General features: G+C 38.2%; 1 protein-coding gene across 5 annotated transcripts in view; it reads left to right on the top strand.

Annotated features, from left to right (window-relative positions):
* The window catches only part of LOC139688358 (RNA-binding protein 24-like), a 106120-nt gene that overhangs the window by 47655 nt on the left and 39999 nt on the right, over positions 1-18466 (top strand). For 3 of the 5 annotated variants that reach the window (XM_071585888.1, XM_071585890.1, XM_071585887.1), the window contains exons 3-4: positions 8707-8862; positions 9046-9103. In XM_071585888.1, the coding sequence (XP_071441989.1) occupies positions 8707-8862; positions 9046-9103 (214 nt within the window). The remainder of the gene's footprint in view (positions 1-8706; positions 8863-9045; positions 9104-18466) is intronic. The other 2 variants (XM_071585892.1, XM_071585891.1) reach the window with 1 other exon arrangement.

Below are 18466 nucleotides of genomic sequence, written 5' to 3'. Positions count from 1 at the left end.
CACAGCCTTCAGCATCTTGCCATCACGACCATTACTACCCTTCACTAATTCCTCCACCCACATTTCCTGCCTTTAACCTACTCTCTTTCTCCGCCACATTTAAAATTTAATCCTTAGTCTTCCCCTCTGCCCACCTTCTTTAACTCTTCTCTATATGTAAGCAGGTCTAATAGGAAGATTGTTGAGCTACTATTAAGAAAAATATACCGCTTAAGGTTACGCCAAAAGATTTAATATATTCGAAAAATAAAATGGTGTACAATGGTAAAAATAATTCAAGAAAAAACGTATTGTCACCTCTGCATTTCATTCTAAAAGATAATAGGGTGTCATTTCAGAAAATTTGCTAAAAGACATCTTGTTCAATAAATGAATTCTCAACGATAAAGAATTTGATTTGGCTTATGCCCAGTCATGTGATCGCGGTGAAGCTGCTGCCGTGATTATCTGCCCTTTGCCCGACTCTTCACTTTAAAGTCCATCAGAATATCATGCAAAAATAATATATTGCCTTAAAAATAATTACGCTGTCTCCAGTCTAGTTTTTAAGAATGAGCGAAGAGTATATAATTTTCGATAAAGTGGAAATTAGTTTTTAAATGTCACAGTCACTTCCGTTTCATCTTTTGTAAAACATTGGCAAAGGAAAAATATTACCCAGAGATTTTAGCTCTTAGGGAAAAATCCACATGTATATATTAGGAAACATTAAACTATTTTATGAAGTGATGTAACATTTCTCATAGACCGAGACGAATACTTAAGTGAAACCCCTGACGTTCGTTGTAAAAACCAAATGAATGGTTAGACAAAGAATCAATAGACGAAACCCAACGACACAACAGTTGACCGTGTGAAATCCACGAAGAGCTTGAACAAAGGAAAGGGTCACAGAGTCGAACAATGTGAACACCACGAGGAGAAACGTAAAAAGTCACGCTTTGATGATACGCTATCAGCAACTGAAGAAAAATAAGAGACGGGAACTTACCGTTAGGACTGTTGAGTAGTGACGACAACTCACTCACCGGGCAACTTGCATTTAATTGCAACGTTGCAATTTTTTTAAAGCAACACCTTGGTAACGTGTTCTCCAATTGCTTACACGATACAATGAATCCAGGCAAATAACAACGACAGCGTTACCACCAAACGTCCTCAGCAGTCCTAAAACTAAGTGCGTTGCATCGTTTTTCGATTAGTTTCATTCGACATTAAAAATTACTGCTTATGTATACCTGTGACTTATTAAAATATCGTCACTTTCTTTTATCTTCCCTTCTCCACATTTCGCATTTACATGGCACCGTGATCGGGCAACGGATTAACAGTTGGATAACGCCCGCCCTATAGTAGGACTGGCGCAAGAAAAAATGTTTCAGGACGGCTTCAGTCTGGGAAACATTTAAGAACAGGTGGCAGGGTGTAAGTCGTTAAGTCGCTCGGGGATAAAGGGATGAATGGAGAGTGGGGGTCGGTTTGGATTATAGAATGCGCTCCCTCTCTCCCTGTGAGGACGGAAGTATGGGAAAGGAGTGAAGTGATAAAAAGCAGTCCGATGAAAAGAGAGCTTGACAGGTTTAGAGGGTAAAGAGGGTGGGAGTGGGGGCGGTCTTTGCGTCTTCAACGCACTCGACGCCCCCAGAGGAGCAAGCAGCGTAACGCGAGAGGATCGATGCTTGAGACACAAAAGCCCAAAAGGAGGAGGGGAAGGAGAAGAAGGGGGGATGAGGAAGGGATACCAGTTCTTTCAAAACTTAGAAAGGTCCGCCCATCATAAACACACGATGCATTGGTCGGAAACCCATATAACACCCTGAACTGAAGCTCGAACCGCCACCCAAGTCGTCTCTCTATTTTATTAAAACGTTCCCTTCAGCAAAAAACACTTTTGAGGAAGGCAAAAACAACAAGAGGAAAACTATCCCAATTATTTTTTCTATTGAAAAATGGAGCGTACAATGGAAGCTTTCGAAATTTGAGCCGTGCATAGAGAAGAATTTAGAAAATGAATTGAACTGAGAGAAAGAATGACGATCATAATAAGAAGGGAGGAATTTTATATTAGTTGGTGAAAACTGGAAAAGGCAGACATAGTGAGAGGACAAAATAGTTAAGAGGTCGTGGTATAATTGAGAATGCTGAGGGAGGGAGGGGGGGGTAGCGAGAAAATATGCTTTTTAGGTGGCACTAAGGTAGCCAGAAGGTATGAATAACTAAAGAAGTACGAGGGTCATCCGGAAAGTAGTACCCGTTCGTGAAATAAAAAGACAAAAGTAAATATTAACAAACATAAAAAATTTTATTTGAAAGAGGATACTTTAAACTACTTCTCAACATAATCTCCAAGCAAATTAAGGCATTTGTCATAACGTGTGACAAGTTTCTGTATTCCTGCTGCATAGTCCTTCGCCGCCAGCTCATTGAGATACGCGAGGGACCCATCTTGCACAAATTTTTGCATAATGCAGATGGTGTTTAACAATTTCATGAACAATTGTTCGAGAAACATTGGGAAAATGCTCACAGATGTCATCAATTGTGACGCGCCGATCGTTCCTCACGAATTCGTCAACTGAGCTCACCAGTTGGTCTGTAATGACAGACGGTCTCCCCGAACGCTCATCGTCGTGTGTGTTCCCCCTCCCCATGTTGAAGTTGCGACACCACCGCCGAACAGACGACTCGTCCATTACATTGTCTCCATACACCTCCTTTAATTGGCGATGAATATCACATGGGCGAACGTTTCTTGCATTGAGGAATTTAATCACTGCCCTCACTTCACAACTGGCGGCGTTCTCAATTTTTTTAAACATTGTAAACAATCACAGAAACAACACAGGCAATGCTAGCGTCACGCAACTTGGCTCAGAGAAGGCAGACAAGCCACTGAAGCTATCTGACCTCGTCCAGCGGCTACTCGCGTCGTCAGCACTTCATGCGGCACGAACGGGTACTACTTTCCGGATGACCCTCGTAGATGATAATTTAGTGCAAATAAGAGGTATCCATAGTGCGATACGTAACATTTGCCACGCCATCATCTAAAACCACCTAATATAGAGGATTACCTCTGAATGAAAAAAAGGAAAACATTAAACTTAATGCGCCAAACGAACTAGGGCCGGAAAGTAGTTGTCCGCTATCGAAGTTTCCCTTCGATAACCTTGAAGCCATTTCGTCGTGACAGTTTTGTATTCTGTTATTTTAGACCAACATATGACATGGTAATAATAAAAAAAGTGAGCATGTTTGTTGAATCAATTAAGCTACCCCGCTAACTCTTCATAGGGGAACTCTTCCAAGTCTATAGTGTCTCTATAATGCTCGCTTGTTCAACGTAAGCACAACCAATGGTTCACGCGAAGGAAAGTGATTTCGTCAGGCCTCTCAGACTCAAATTGCAGCCGTTAATGGTGGTAAACCAAGCTCTGAGGTAAGGCTTGTCGTCATAAGTAAGGGATGAGCGAGAAAATATGGAGAAGAGGGATTTTTTAGAGGATGGAGGAAAAAGAAGGCGACAAAGGATCAGACAGTTAAACCGTCCCATCTGACAGATTGAATTCTGTTGTTAAGATGACCTCCAGACGACACATGGAATTGGGGTATTGCCGGAAAATTCTACAGTCAATATACACGTCCTATTGTACGGTCGATGTGATATGGTGATTGGGAAGAAATTGTTAAGCTTGAAAGCAAAAATTAGACTATCACAAATGACAGTAATCAACCCGAAAGTTAGTTCTGACTGGTGAGGGTAGTGTTCTTCTTACATGGTATGTATAAAAAGTGCCGGGAAAATTTTCGGAAAAATATATTTATTTAAGATATTGTTACAATACTTCCAAATTCTTCAAAGTACATCCCTTGAGCATCGACACAATTTTGCAATTTTTCGCGACTCAAAGTATCCTTGGTAGGCGGATTCCGGAAGGTCCTAAAGGGTACGCGTGCAAGCTTCTTTGACGACACTTAGGGTCCCATGGTCGTGTCCTTTGAGGGAAAATTTAACTTTTGGGAATAGGAAATAGTCTGCTGGTGCCAAGTCGGGACTGTAAAGGGTTTGGGGAAATGCGATGCCGTTGTAGAAGGTGTTCGCATGCAGACACTGGACTCTGCTCTTGTTCGTCCGTCAAAGACCTTTCGGGACGAGTTAAGCGCAGAACTTTCGCATCGCATCAAATTTTCAGTGATAATGGTGTGTGCTGTCATCTTATCAATACCAATACGGTTAGCGATCATGTGCACACTTAACCGACGGTCTGAATTCAGCACTTCACGCACGTCATGAAAAAATTGTTATGATACTTTTCACACAAGCCTTGTATATCGTACAAAACTAGTGTAGGAAGGATACTGGTTCCCCTTGCCTGCTGCGACTTCAGTTGCTTAGAAAATCACACAATGTAAACTTATTTAGTTGGATGTATTAACTGGTATTCCGATAAAGATCCGAATGCTCTACTGAATCGCCTATCACATCTCCAATATTTGAAAATAAATATTTTTGTAATAAATGGATCGATTTATTTACATCAATTGGCTTAAATAACTTTTATATGATCAAACTCGTGAGAGAAGAATAAATTATTTTAGTGATATACCATGAAACTATTATATTCACTCGACCACGAGAGAAGTATTGGCTGATACTAATTTAATACGAGTTATTTGTAGGTTTTGTAGCCCTACGGGTACATGAAGTCCTCAGTGAACACTCATGATAACAACATCCAAAATCTAAACGGTTCGATGATTCCATGTGAAGTACAATTTCACTAAAAACCAAATGGTGGCGAGATGAAATGAACTAAACCTGCATGTGAGACTTTGGAACCACTTACGGCTTAGTTGTGGGTGACCTCTACTCTCATTATTGCCAAAACCAACTTTTGGGATAATTACTATGATAATAATTTAACATTAGCAGTTAAATTATGGTGTTGATTATGTTTCAAATTGTGTTGCCGATCTGTGTACATGGAGTATGTCATAAAATGCGAAAAGTGACGTGTTCATGAAAAGACTCTCCGGATAGTAACAAAGTCATTTTTTTTAGAGAGACCGGCCGGTTTAAGATTTCATTTCCGCAGTGCTATTTAGTTGGAAGGTCGATATTATTCAATGAGTAATATAGGCCAATGGTTTCGTCATTGAGTTCCTAGTCGCTAAGCGATTTATCCTAGATACACATTTCGTATTTTTTAACCGACTGAAGGTTTTCCGAAAGTGTACTCGCATAATCTGAGGAGTGGCTACAAGTGGGTGATTATGTAGCGATCATAGATTTCCATAAAGAGATAAGGGAACACATAAGTAAATATTAACTTTCAAACAGAATAAGAAGAAGGAGATTGAGAGTTGCAGTAATTAATTTACTAGCTTCCCGCCCTGAAATCCCGGGTTTGAATTCCAGAGATGGCAGATTTTTTTAGAAAGGCATCCTGATCCCTAAAAAATAATGTAATGGGGTGCGAAAGAACCATTGGCATTATCTTGCAAATTCCAACGAGCACCCTTTTTCCCAATTTTTAAAAATATTCAAAGTACATACATGTATAAAAATGTCCGAAGCCGCAGTCTGATAAACAATTTCGAATTGTTCATGTCCAATGAGGAGGATTTTAGCGTAGTGGGTAAAGCGTTCGACTACTAACCGCGTGGCCCCGGCTTCAAATCCCGAGTGATACGTCGGCACAACTTAGCCTAAAATCCGAGAGCAGAGATTTTTTAGTTGGTAGAACTTCGTGGTAAACAGAATGGTGGCACAGGGGATGGAACTGGGTGCCCTGCTCTGAAAGTCATGATTGGCTTTCCTCAAGACTTTCCCTTAAGACTTAATTCAGGATTAGCTCTATTTTCACTTATTAAAACCCACCTTGATGCTTAATGACTGTGGATGGTGAATGCCTCCTCAATTCATTTCCTTCCAACCACTGAAGCAGCTGAAATGGCAAAAGTAAGCTTTAGTTCCCAAGCAGCAGGAACGGGAATGAAAACGAAGCGAAATATAAATGGCATTTCTATACTATATCACGTCGCTGTGCCGTCGCGGCTTCGAAATAGTTTAACGTCCATTGTCTATATGTGATAGTGAGTATAGCATAGCTTTGGCGAAGGGTATTATAATGGTATGGGGTAATTGAAGAAAATGCACTGTCTTTTCCTCTCCTCCCGGAAGTTCATTGCGTGTTTGCGTCGCATCAAAAATATCGAGGTCACGTGAACTTGGTATTTGGAGAGAGTGACTACCCTTCACCCCTGCATTTCTTTCTATCGCTCTTTGTCCTTTTAGGGTGAGGGTGTATCGCTACGCCCCTGAACCATAGGCCATTTGAAAAGTTATAAATTCAGCGTGTATTTGTGTACCGGGAACGTCGACCGATTTTCTCTTATTACACATGAAATAGTAATTCGAGGTTGTTTTAAAAGGAACGACACGCTTACAACTATTAACGGAATCCTGAGTTTATGAGTGTGTTTTATTTAACGAATTAGATACTGGAAGATGTATTTTTACGTATCACATTTCTCTGTATCCGGGGAAATATTTATAACCCGGTCTTGTCAAACGCGAAGGAAAATAAGTGATACCTAATGACACAACGGCAGTGAAACGTATTTTTGTAGCGATATATCACAAAATTCAAGGAATAATATGATATGCCGAGGGAGACGATGCCGTGGAAAGAATTCCGCTCCACCAGACATAAAAAGTCTTGGATTCACCATCCTGCGCGCAGGCACTACGTTTTGTAATTGGAAAGAATAAAAAGTTAGTACCAAAAGAGTGGAGAAAATGGCATACGGTCGACTGAGAAACCGACCACGTATGTACAACTGGGCGAAAAATGGGCTCTCATCCGTGACGAGAAGGCGGTTCTCGACTGATAGAACATGGCTTCGCAGTTGACACAGATAAGGAAGTGATAAGGATAAATAGGCACCGTAAATGGATTGAGAAACGGAATTAGTTCTGACATCACTTTAAGGATTTACCATAAGTCTGACAGGACAGTAAACTCCTTTAGTATTTCATATATGTATATATATATATATATATATATATATATATATATATAGCAAGTTTATTATAGCGCAACAGAAGTTTTCGGGGCTAAAGAAGAGTTAAATTTATATATAAATAAATAAATATATATATTATAGAAATATAAATTTAACTCTTCTTTGGCCCCGAAAACCTCTGTTACGCTATAATAAACTTGCTATCGTCAAACTGTTCAGAAGGGTTAAAGCATATTAAATGCCCTCCTACCCTCTTCCGCCCACAACCAATTACTTGAGCCGGTTGTTGGAACCTTTCAGGTAGGAAGCAGCCGATTGACGCAGCAGGTTCCGCTAATAGTTCGCCGGCTTATGAAATGGGAGTAAATATTTTCGGGAAATATTCTGATATCTTGATGACACATAGCGAACACTCTTATTCAAAAATCGATGTGCTATTTACTTGAATAGTCACTCTCTGGCGTTTGACAGCATAAATGGAACGAAAAAAACAGTAAATACATCCTGAAAACGCGGACACTGAGAGAAAAGAACTTTCAAGGTCTTATATCTCCGGGACGTGCGCAAGTCAACGAAGACAAAAATAACAATTAGGCAGACGGTACGCATCAATTATATAGAACGTAATAATGTAACCGTTAACAATAGTTTCCTCCGACTCTCATGGAATGTACACTGCCAAATAAAGTGGCATCAATAAAGTTCCTTAACTTTGATAAAATGTGAAATAAAATTATTCATTAGCCTCATAAACAATAGCAATATTTTGAGCTTATGGTTCCAGTTATACAATACATGTTTTACTCCTCTTTGCTTCCTCTTTTCTAGTTCCATTGTGAGTTAGCATTCTTTGTAGTGATTTTTAAGTTTTGAGAAAACGTTTCACCAAATATTGCATATAAATTGATTAAACTAATAATTCAGATTGTGAAGCAAGTGCACCAGCAGAGAATAACTGAAACTTAAATGAATTAAATATTCTAGTGAAACTTTCCTGAAGAAATTACTTAGTTAAGTCGAAGTGAGGATTTATAATGAGGAATTGAGAGAGTCACCTGTAGAATTTCAATGCGTATTTAATACTATTTAATCTAGTCCTCTGGAATTCAAAAGCCCTCCTAATTAAAAAAAAAATCCACGCTTCAAAAGGATTTTCGGAGCTATTGATATACAGAGTACGATTGGTTAGTACTGTATGAGAATCATTCAGGAGGCCATGGGCGTTAAACCTCCAGGGGAATTCATTTTACCCTCGTTGACTTGACCGTAGAGCTATTGCCATTTGAAAGCCTGTGAAAATGCTGTTTATTTAACTTAGTATTGGGGATAAATAATGACTCATCAGGCATTCTTGGACACCACTAATCCCGTTTATACAGGATTATCCTGTATTCTATTTTAGGTAGATGCATGTATGGCTTGTCCATTGTGAGATCATTAAATTATTTAACTAGTCCCGTCGTGGATGTGGACGATTCTGTATTTTTTTTCCTTTGGCCATTGTTTTATTGTCAAAAGCATGGAAGTTCACTCAGGTTAAGCTTTAACCTGAAATGAACGTCTGTTCCAAATTTATTGTTAAAGTAGTGATGGATCATTTAGAGAAAAATTTTGAAAACATATCTTTTTGGTTTGCTAGATTTATTGATTTACCCAAGGCTTTACGTCCTCTTTCAGCATATAGAGCTATTAAGGACTATGGATTGATGATTTTAAGTGATGAAACAGACATCACAAACAACCAAGTCCACGGCGGGATACGAACCCACGACCTCATGGCAAGGAGACAGACACTCTACCCCGTCGGCCACCGCGGTCGGCCGTATGATTTAGGTGAAAAAATAATTTGCGCATGCCTTTATCCTATTTTTTTTTCTAACACTTTTTTTTTGTTATGCCTACATGTTTCTTACTGATTTATTGTTTCTGCATTGTGAAACGATTAGTTTTTATTGGCTGGCTCAAGTGTTTTCCTCAGGTTACATGGCATGAACTCTTCTTTTTTTGTCTTTCCAGCTTACCCGTTCGCGAGCCTCCGGAGTGCCTATCCCACTGTTCTACAGAGCCAGTATGGGTGAGTTTGAGCGCTTTTTGAGGATAAGCCGAGCTTTTGTAATTCTCTCACTCTCTCTCTCTCTCTCTCTCTCTCTTTGCCCATCCCTCTTTCTTCCCACTACATAACTACACTTAATGCTGTACTCACAGACACACACACACCGCTTGTATCGTGGCCAACCCTCGCGGCTATTTCACAGAACCATCATATACGTATATGTATATATATATATATATATATATATATATATATATATATATATATATATATAAATATATAAAAACACAGATGTAGATTTTTAGAATATAGAGACACAAAGAAAGGACACTCACAATTTGTTATTTTACGTTTCGACAGCACGGCTGTCGTCTTCAGAAGTTCTTCTTTCTGAAGACGACAGCCGTGCTGTCGAAACGTAAAATAACAAATTGTGAGTGTCCTTTCTTTGTGTCTCTATATTCTAAAAATCTACATCTGTGTTTTTATATATTTGTGTGTCGCCGATGAGCGTTCCATTTCGAAGATATTTTATATATATATATATATACATATACATAGTTGCATCCCTTGAGTCGAGAAACGGACCATCCGAGAGTCACTTCCTGGTACGCGGAATGAATTTAATTTGCAAGAAAAAAAAACAAATAAAAAAAAAATATATATTTCGTAGCTATTTGAGATGAACTATCAGTTGATGGAAAAGACTCCACGAGCCACAGACACACTTTCTTTATCGACACGATTCCGCTGCGCAAGTCTCTGACCCGGAGGTGCGACCGATCGAACGCGATATATTATTGAAGGCGATGCCCTTCCGGTTGGCTGTAGTTTACCTGCGGCTTTCGGAAACGTCTCAGGCGGTCGAAGTTGGGGAAAAAAATGGGTTACCAATGCATTGTTTACGCTAACCATTTAAATTGCAGCTTTGAAAGACCCCATTATGTACAAGCACTGATATACCTGTAGATGACGGTATTGACGATTAAATGTCCATTTAAATGTATGTCATCGTAAGCAGAGCGCAATCACTTTTCTTTCAACCGTATGGCCGTCGTGTCGTGCGTGGTTTGTGTTAGGAAGACGTGTTCTTCGTTGTACCCCTTGGTTCTTAGACCTTTCGCAGTTTCCAAAAGCAAAAGATGTCTAAAAATGTGAGAAGAAGAGATGCTAAGTTTTACTTTTTTGCACTGATCTAAATAAAATGTTGTGGAAAAATGAACGTAAAGAGAAAAGGAAGATAGAAAATCACCAATTGCACGGAATGCGTTGTTATAACTTTGGATAATCTACGAATGCCCATATTAAAGAGATTTAATTGAAAAAAATATCGTATGAAGAACTCAACTGATCATGCACTCTGATAATGACCATTTCTTTTCAAATTCCCTATTCATGGCGCTGCCGTAATATTTAATTGAAGACATAGAAAGAAAATTTACTTAAATATATGCTTAAATCAAGCTAGCATTTAAATAATGCAGCAAAGTTGACAAGGCACAAACTGTAAGGAAACTTACACTAATTTACTTGGGGCAATGCGTTAAACAACTCACTGAAGAGGCCTTAACTTGGTGGAACAGCATGAAAAAAAAACATTGGGTTTCCATTTTAAAGCAATTCACTGTTCCACAGTACGTTACACTTAGAACATGAGTGGTTCCTATAAATATCGCTGCTCATCGCCAGATGTGAATTAAGCAAGTCGTATCATGGAAGCATAGGTTGTCTGAAACGAGTTAGAATTACATATATTTTTGATGGTAGGAATAAATGAAAAATTCAAAATTCAGCTAGGCCCACACGTGTATGTTAACTCCACCCAGATCATTTTTTTCTCCATGTCTCTGCTGCACATTGACGCGATTTGTTGAAAATTAATTGCGAATACTCGTAGTTTTACTGATAATAAATGGACCCTTTGTAGCCAAATTTTTTAAAATTCAATTCCCTTTAATTCAATGTATATCAACTCTAAACATGCTACGAGTATATTGCCGATGAGACAAAAATTTTCTGATTGGTAATGGCAAAGAGTAAGGGAAAATTTGGAATATTTTTGAAATAAATCAAATCAGCTTCAAGTCTCTGTCGTTTATTAAATAAGTGCACTGCTTAGTAAGACGTTTCAACAAATTTTAATTAACGAAAAACAAATTTAAAGAGAGTTATCACCAAACGTTATTTTTTTTAGTTCACAGTTAGCCATTACCACCCGAGACTAAGATTCATAATATGCTAAATATCCAAAATAATAAAAATATAATGAAAAATAAAGTCATTCCTTGATAAAGAAGAATAAATCCCAGAAGTCATTCTAAAATTTCCCGAGTTCCTTGTGATCAAGATAGCTCGATTACACGACTTTCTTGGCGAAATAACAGAGAGGTATATTTCTCCTTGATATTTTCGAGCAATGATAATAATATGTTAACGGTATGGCCATTATGTTTTACCAAATAAGATTTTTCTACCCTTCTTTCTGCATAAAATATTCATTTGAATGTTCATTGTAATAAGAAAGAGGTAATTCGCCAGCGTATGAGTTCTAATGCCCGATGGAGGAAGTGAGAATTTGTATGCAAGTACAGGCACTGCGTCTTTCGTCGAACTAACGTGCAGCAAATACTTCCACTAAGAAAAGTGCGTTTGAAGAAGTCAACAAACAAAAATGGGGAGGAGCCATGTTTGTTTTGGCTCGCGTGGAAAGCTTTCATGGCCGCTTGTCGTAAGCGGGTCGGCTAGGAAGGGGGAAGAAGCGATAGACGAAGCGGCGGCCATCCCAGTTCGCGTCCTGCGCCCTTAATCCGTCGTATTCCGGAACAAATGAAGATTGAAGAAGGAAAATTAGCGCAAAAAAATGGAGGGAATACATTATCTGAACATTTAAGGCTATCTTTGTAAGTAATTTAGCGTTAGGCATCGCCTTAAGTACAGTCAGAGGTCAGTCATCGCGTTAGATTATACAGTAGTCATATGACCGAAAGAATTAGAAATTATGGTTACATCTATCATTTAAAATCAATCGGACATCTGCTTTTAAGACTATGGTACAAAAATTTCAATTACTTTCTTCTCTAGGGCACATAATTAATATTACTGGGGATATTTTCTAAATCGAATATACTTGTACTTCCAAGCATTTCTAATTAGATCTGACTATTGATAATTCGATAGAGTTTCATAGTTTTACGCAGGAGATTTTATTCACGGAGTAAGTATGAGATACAAATATGAAGTGTCAAAACATCGGGAAGAACTGACAAAATTAAATTAGAAATATCTTTAAATCACAAACAAATATTCATTTATTCAAAGTCCGAATGTCGTATTCGGCTTCCATTTACTTCTAAAGCTATTATATTACGTATCGAAGGATTCGAACACGTTTAAGTTTAAAGGATTGAAACCTAGATTTATATTCAAAAATGGATTTATACCAATGTTCCACGTACTTTTTAAAACTAATTTTTTCGCTAGTTAACACACAATTGTTTGTGGAGTTGAATTATTTCTGGGCAATTTGAAAACAAAAGTGGCAAAACTGTCGAGTCAAATGAGGTCTGAGTGAAAAATATTCATTAAGTCAAATCGGCCCTTTTGGCTGCATGCCCTCAGACTGACACATTTGTCTCGAGCTGAATTTTACTCCGCATGATGGAGGCAGGCGTCGAATTTTTTGGAAGGTGGCTATTATTACCGAGCTAAATGGAGTATTTTAAAATAGATGAATGAGCCCAAAATAAAAGTCATTTACTTTAACAATGAGCTATGAACATGAATTGTCTTCAGTCTTAAATATTGTCGTGTACTAAGAAGCTTACATCCTTGAACAATGTAGTTAGGACAGTCGCCAGATTTATCATGTCCTCAATTTATTGATATCGTCATACAAAGCCAATCATTTGAATTTCAAATATTCCTGGAGTAAGGTAGATCAATGGACGTTGGGATATTAGTGGACGACGTCATTATAGACTTGATTAGGTGATTATTCGAGCGGATTAATACTTGATTTAATTTTAATTAGGCGTTTTCAAAAATCTACCTGTTCTCTTTTTGAGTGATATATCTGGAACGCCGAAAATCTTTTAATGGTTTTCAATCTTTAATATTCTAGACTGACCTCTTCGCTACTCTCCTGTGAACCTCTTCTAATATGATTACAAGTTTCCTCCCTGCACATGGCTGGAAATAATTATGCGAATAAAAAACAATCACTCAAGTTCGAACGGTATCGCCAACTTGTTATGGTTTAGGTTTTGCTGCATGTTTTCATAAACAATTTAACAGTAGATCATTAATAAATTACATCATGCCAAGCGTTGAATCGGCTACATTTGGCATAAACAATAATACAAAATACGAATGGTAATGAAACGTTGTATCAACTTCAAATTTTGTAGTCCTTTAAAGCAAATATCATGAAATTGAAAATATTAAATTATTGATTTTAATCTAAACATATTGAGAGCTAAACAATACTTGATTCCTGTTATGTTTCGGACTGCCTCCTGAAAATTCAAACAAAACCTCTCATTCATGTGACATATAAAAACGTCCCTCCGTTCTCTTTTTTATTCCTGCGCCGATGTATTGAGAAAAGGAGTTCAGGTAGACATTTGACAAAAGAAAAAGGCGAGACTTTCAAGAGCCAAACATCGGCAGGTATTTGTTCGTTTGTATGAAAACCCCAAACTGAACATTCTCGACCGCCAAAAACACTCAACTGCTGAAACTATTTGAACACACACACACTGCGAGATCTAATATTTCCTTTTGTGGAGGACGATTTTGGCTTACCTCTCCGTGCCGTTGCAGTGGCAGTGGCCCTGGATAGAGCAGAGGGGTCTCGCGTCTCACAGATGCCTGCAGAGAGGTGTGCACCCTCCTCCCTCCCTTCCCTCAGCCACGCACCCGTCTGAGGGCATAGACATCCTGCCCTGATTGGTCGGTGCGTCTCTCGAATGGATCACAGAAGATTTCCATTTCGTAATTCTTTTGATGAATATTTATTATTACATACTGGTTTCTTTTTTTTTCTTTTGGTTGGTTGGTTGTGCGTGTTGGTTGGAGTGAGTGTGCGTTTAATACACTATTTTTTCAGAAAATGTTTCCCTCACAGTTTTTTCTTTTGCTTTTCACGTGTGGCCCCCGGTTTAAAAAAATATATTTATATATACATGAGATTAAAATGGATTAATTTAGCATTTTAATTATCTCACCCATTCATCATCGTTTTCCATTTCCATATGATCTGATATTAGACAGATATGAAAAAAAAACCATATCCTCCCCCCTTCCCCCTCCATTTTCGCATATTTACTTCTCTCTTACTCTCCTCATAGTCTCACGTAGGTGTTGCGTCTCCCGCTTTCTTACCCCTACCACGCCTGCTGCCTCACCTCCTACCTTTGGTTTTTCCCATCACGACACACGGGGTGTTTATGCTTTCTTGGGCAGCATATTCCTTCACCAATCCCTAGGTCGTTAAGCACGGGGTCATTCCGATATCAGGCGATTTAATGGTGCCATTCGGAAAGTCACAATACAGGGTAGTTGTGATAAGAAAATACCTTAAATATTCATTGCAGTCATTTTTTGCCCAAACTTTTGACAGTACTTTCAACTTTTATACGACTAAGTAGATTTTTCAAATGTTTTTTTTACTCGGTTATTGCTTCTACTTTATTCTTCCACAGCCTCTAGATTTCTTGTCCACTTCCAACCTAATCATTTCCCCTTTTTCTACAAGACAGATGGTTCTCAAATATGATTTGTAATGGATGGGACCAAGTATTCGAGATGCCATCGAGGTTTCACCTCATAATACATATTTAGAAAATGTGTTTTTGAAAGAAATATTTCCACATAAAAAAATATAATTATTAAGGCTTTGAAAGATGTGACAAACTTAAAAGGAAAAACTTATTGAGAACCATTTTGACGGATCATGGTGAATTCGGAGGGTAAATGGGTAGTGAGGTAGTTTTTCTTTAAGAATAACGGTTGAGGACGCATTTATCAGGATGACGTTTTGAAAAGAGAGTAAGCTTGGTACTTAACTCTGAGGATTGTCGTACGTCGCTGTGAAATAAGTGCCATTAGAAGCACGTATCATTTTCTTTTGCATCGGACGCGGACTTGAACGTAGGACTTTCTTCCTCAATAAAATTCGCTAGACTTGCTCCTGTGGATCCCCCTAAGAAGCCTGTTTCGTTTTCCAAGTCCTCTCTGAGATTCCAGTCCCTAATTTGACTCGCGCTCAAGTCCGGCCTGAGATTTCATAAACACCCTGTGTGAATTCAGGCGTTTCTCTTCGCTGCCCATAAAACTATGAAATAGTTATCAGTCACATAATAAAGCTCATGTAATAGGAACAGGTTTAGGGACATCACATTTAAATCGCGATAATTATAAATTAAAACGATTAACGCTTGAGTTTCAAATATTGAATTTAATTCCATCAATCGCTTCAAAACAAATAAATCATTAATAAATATGTTCATTAAGTCCTATTGTTTCACGCCTAATTTAAACACTAGTTTAACGCACATAGTGTTACTAGTTTTTAATTCACTGCATTCCTTTGTTCAATTAATTGGTTGGTTAGTTCGTTCAACACTGGCACATTAAGCAATTATACTAGTTTGTCCATTTATGTATCAGTGTTAACGTCTTGTAGTAATTGCATTATGGTTACACGAATCAAAATATAGAAATTAATAACCTTTTCGATGATAAATAAATTATCGGACATGCGCTTCAAATTTCCCACGATCTTTACGCTATATTATTTCATCACTGTAACTAAAAAAATTGTTTCCTATCCATAATCCACGATTATTAATATATCATTAATATAACATCTAGCTTCAACAAAAATAGGAAACTTCAGGTTAAGAAAATTAAAACCGCGACACTATTAACATAATCATTTCTTCTAAAAAGAATTTTAAACTAAATATCAACTGTATGTGAAACGCCATGATCAAAAATCTGCATTGACCTTCTGAAGATAAATCAGATGACCGAGATGAGTTTGATTTAAAATTATCCCACCTTGACCTTTCATTTACCGACTCAATCCCATATGGCTGCAACCATCATCTAAAATATGACGACGCCATCAGTTTCACACTTGTTTAACGCTTGTTTTATTTATTCCTTGCTGTTTTGATGTTGCTGTGGGTTTTAATGTTTCCTTTCTGTTGTTTTTGTGTTCTTTCGAATTTCTCATTAAAAAAATAAAAAAAATATATATTTTCAAATTTGTTCCTTCTGTGCACGGTCAATAGTTTTGGTGTGGGAGTTTCTGGCGTGTGCGTGTGAGTAGAACAATTTCCCCATTGGGTTCCTTAGAGTGACACAGTGACCACTTTTCGCAGCCCTCAAGAAGAGAACTTCGACCGACGGAGTGAGTCATCGAACACATGTACTTCCCGTGCATCACGTGAATGCATTTGGTGCTCCACCGTTCCTTGACGAGCGGATCAAAGAGTTCGATCAATTTTTCCCGACGACTGAACAATGCACGATTCCTAAATGAACGCAAATTCCTTAAAAAAATGGCAACCCATCTCAGAAACTTGTTGCTTTTTAATCTGATCGCGTAATTCGATGACTCGGTATCTTTTTTCGTCAGCAGGTCCAGCGGTTTAGGCGAAATATGTGGCAGGGTACAGGGTGAGGGATATATTAAAATAGAAATTTAATTAATTATATCAAATATCTAGGATATTACATTATAGCGCTAATTTTCTTTCGCGCTTTACCTTGGCGAAAAGACTATTTGGCCAAAAGTGAGAAGTTTTCGCGAAAAGTCAAGTAAATGATAGAAATTTAGTTACAAAATGGCATAAAGATGTTTCTCATACATCCAATATTGATTAAGTAATAATACGTTGATGAATCTTTAAGGTTATTCTTTCTTTCCGATATGTACATTGGTTAAAGTGATCATAGACGTGGTTATCACTTCCGACTTAGTGCCTTAATTGAGGCATTGAAGACACTAAAGGAAAAAATTAAGCGAAAGAAAAGAAATCGTATCCACGAAGAAAAATAATCCATGGAATAAAAATTATAAGGCTCTTAAGGCCGGCAGGCTCTTATGCATCATTTTACGCTTTAAATATATTTCATCTGCAATATAAGTTATGGAATTCAATTTTTCTCTGAACAAGGTGAACGTAACCTCGTTTTCTCTTTGAATGTTCCCGATTGAGATAGTTAATGAATAATACATATGAGCTTATCACTTGAAATCGAAGACGTATAGTTAAATAGATCCCTTTTGAAAATCGATTATACGTTGTCTCTCATCCCTTCTAATAATCAGTCCAAATACTATCTACCATTGGAAATTAAAATAAATAATTTCATGCCAAAATATTATCCCACCAAACAAGTAGTGGACTCCTCTAGAAGCATATCAGGTATTATTCCTATTATCTGGGAATGAATTAATGATTCCTCGCATCCATATACGAAACAGTATCGATAATGAGGATTAGAAACGCCACAGACGTAGTAAGAGACCAACCTAGACATTCGAGCATCTTCACAAATCAATCTGGAATAATGTTATTAGACGTCGATTTTTCGCCGATAACTGCGCGCTAGAATTGTTTCGATAATGTTATTATATTGTTGTAATTATGCAAAATAATATCACGCTAAAAGTGGAAAAGTTCAGTAACTTTACGTAAATTATCTCCATCTAATTTTAACTGCCTTAGTCCTTCAGTACCACATGACCCTCGGATGAGCCTGATGAGGCCTAGGATAGGGTAATGGCGTGGCTGTGGGTAATGGTGCGGCTTTCACTTAAAGATTGTTAAAAATGTCTCGGGACTGTCACTTAATGGCAATTATGACCCCATAATGTGACGTGTGCCCAACATTCACCATTTGGATGTCTGTTCTCTCCATTTCCTTTCCCAGAGTCTTCACCCGTAATTGAATCGTACGCCAAGCGAACGAACGCCATCTTTTACACTTTTCAGTCACCGTTACAAGTCAAACGAAACACGCCCCCATATCATGGGACATCTTTCTCCAACCTACCGCATCACCTCTCGAAAAAGTGGAGGTTTATAAACCTTTGCTCGTCGTCGTATTTTTGACCTCCCCTATGCCACCGACACTAATTCCTTCCCCACCCCTTGAACCCTATAATCCGTTCGTCTTTCCACCGTATGGCGTGAGGGTGGCGCCTATCTTTACATCGACTCTCCTTTTGGTTCCCTCCTCCCTATTCCTGTCTCTCACAATATCACCCTAATAAAGTAAACGTTGTGCGTCCCTCTCTTTCTCTCTATCTTTCTGCCCTCCCCCCGCCTCCTTCAGAGACAACCGCCCCCCCCTGAATCACCCACCCTC

This window comes from Hetaerina americana, unplaced genomic scaffold (assembly GCF_022747635.1).
Source record: "Hetaerina americana unplaced genomic scaffold, ioHetAmer1.1.p SCAF_2, whole genome shotgun sequence".
Taxonomy (NCBI): Eukaryota; Metazoa; Arthropoda; class Insecta; order Odonata; family Calopterygidae; genus Hetaerina; species Hetaerina americana.
Note: the sequence above shows the minus strand (reverse complement) of the source record. Positions and strands in the feature narration are given on the sequence as shown.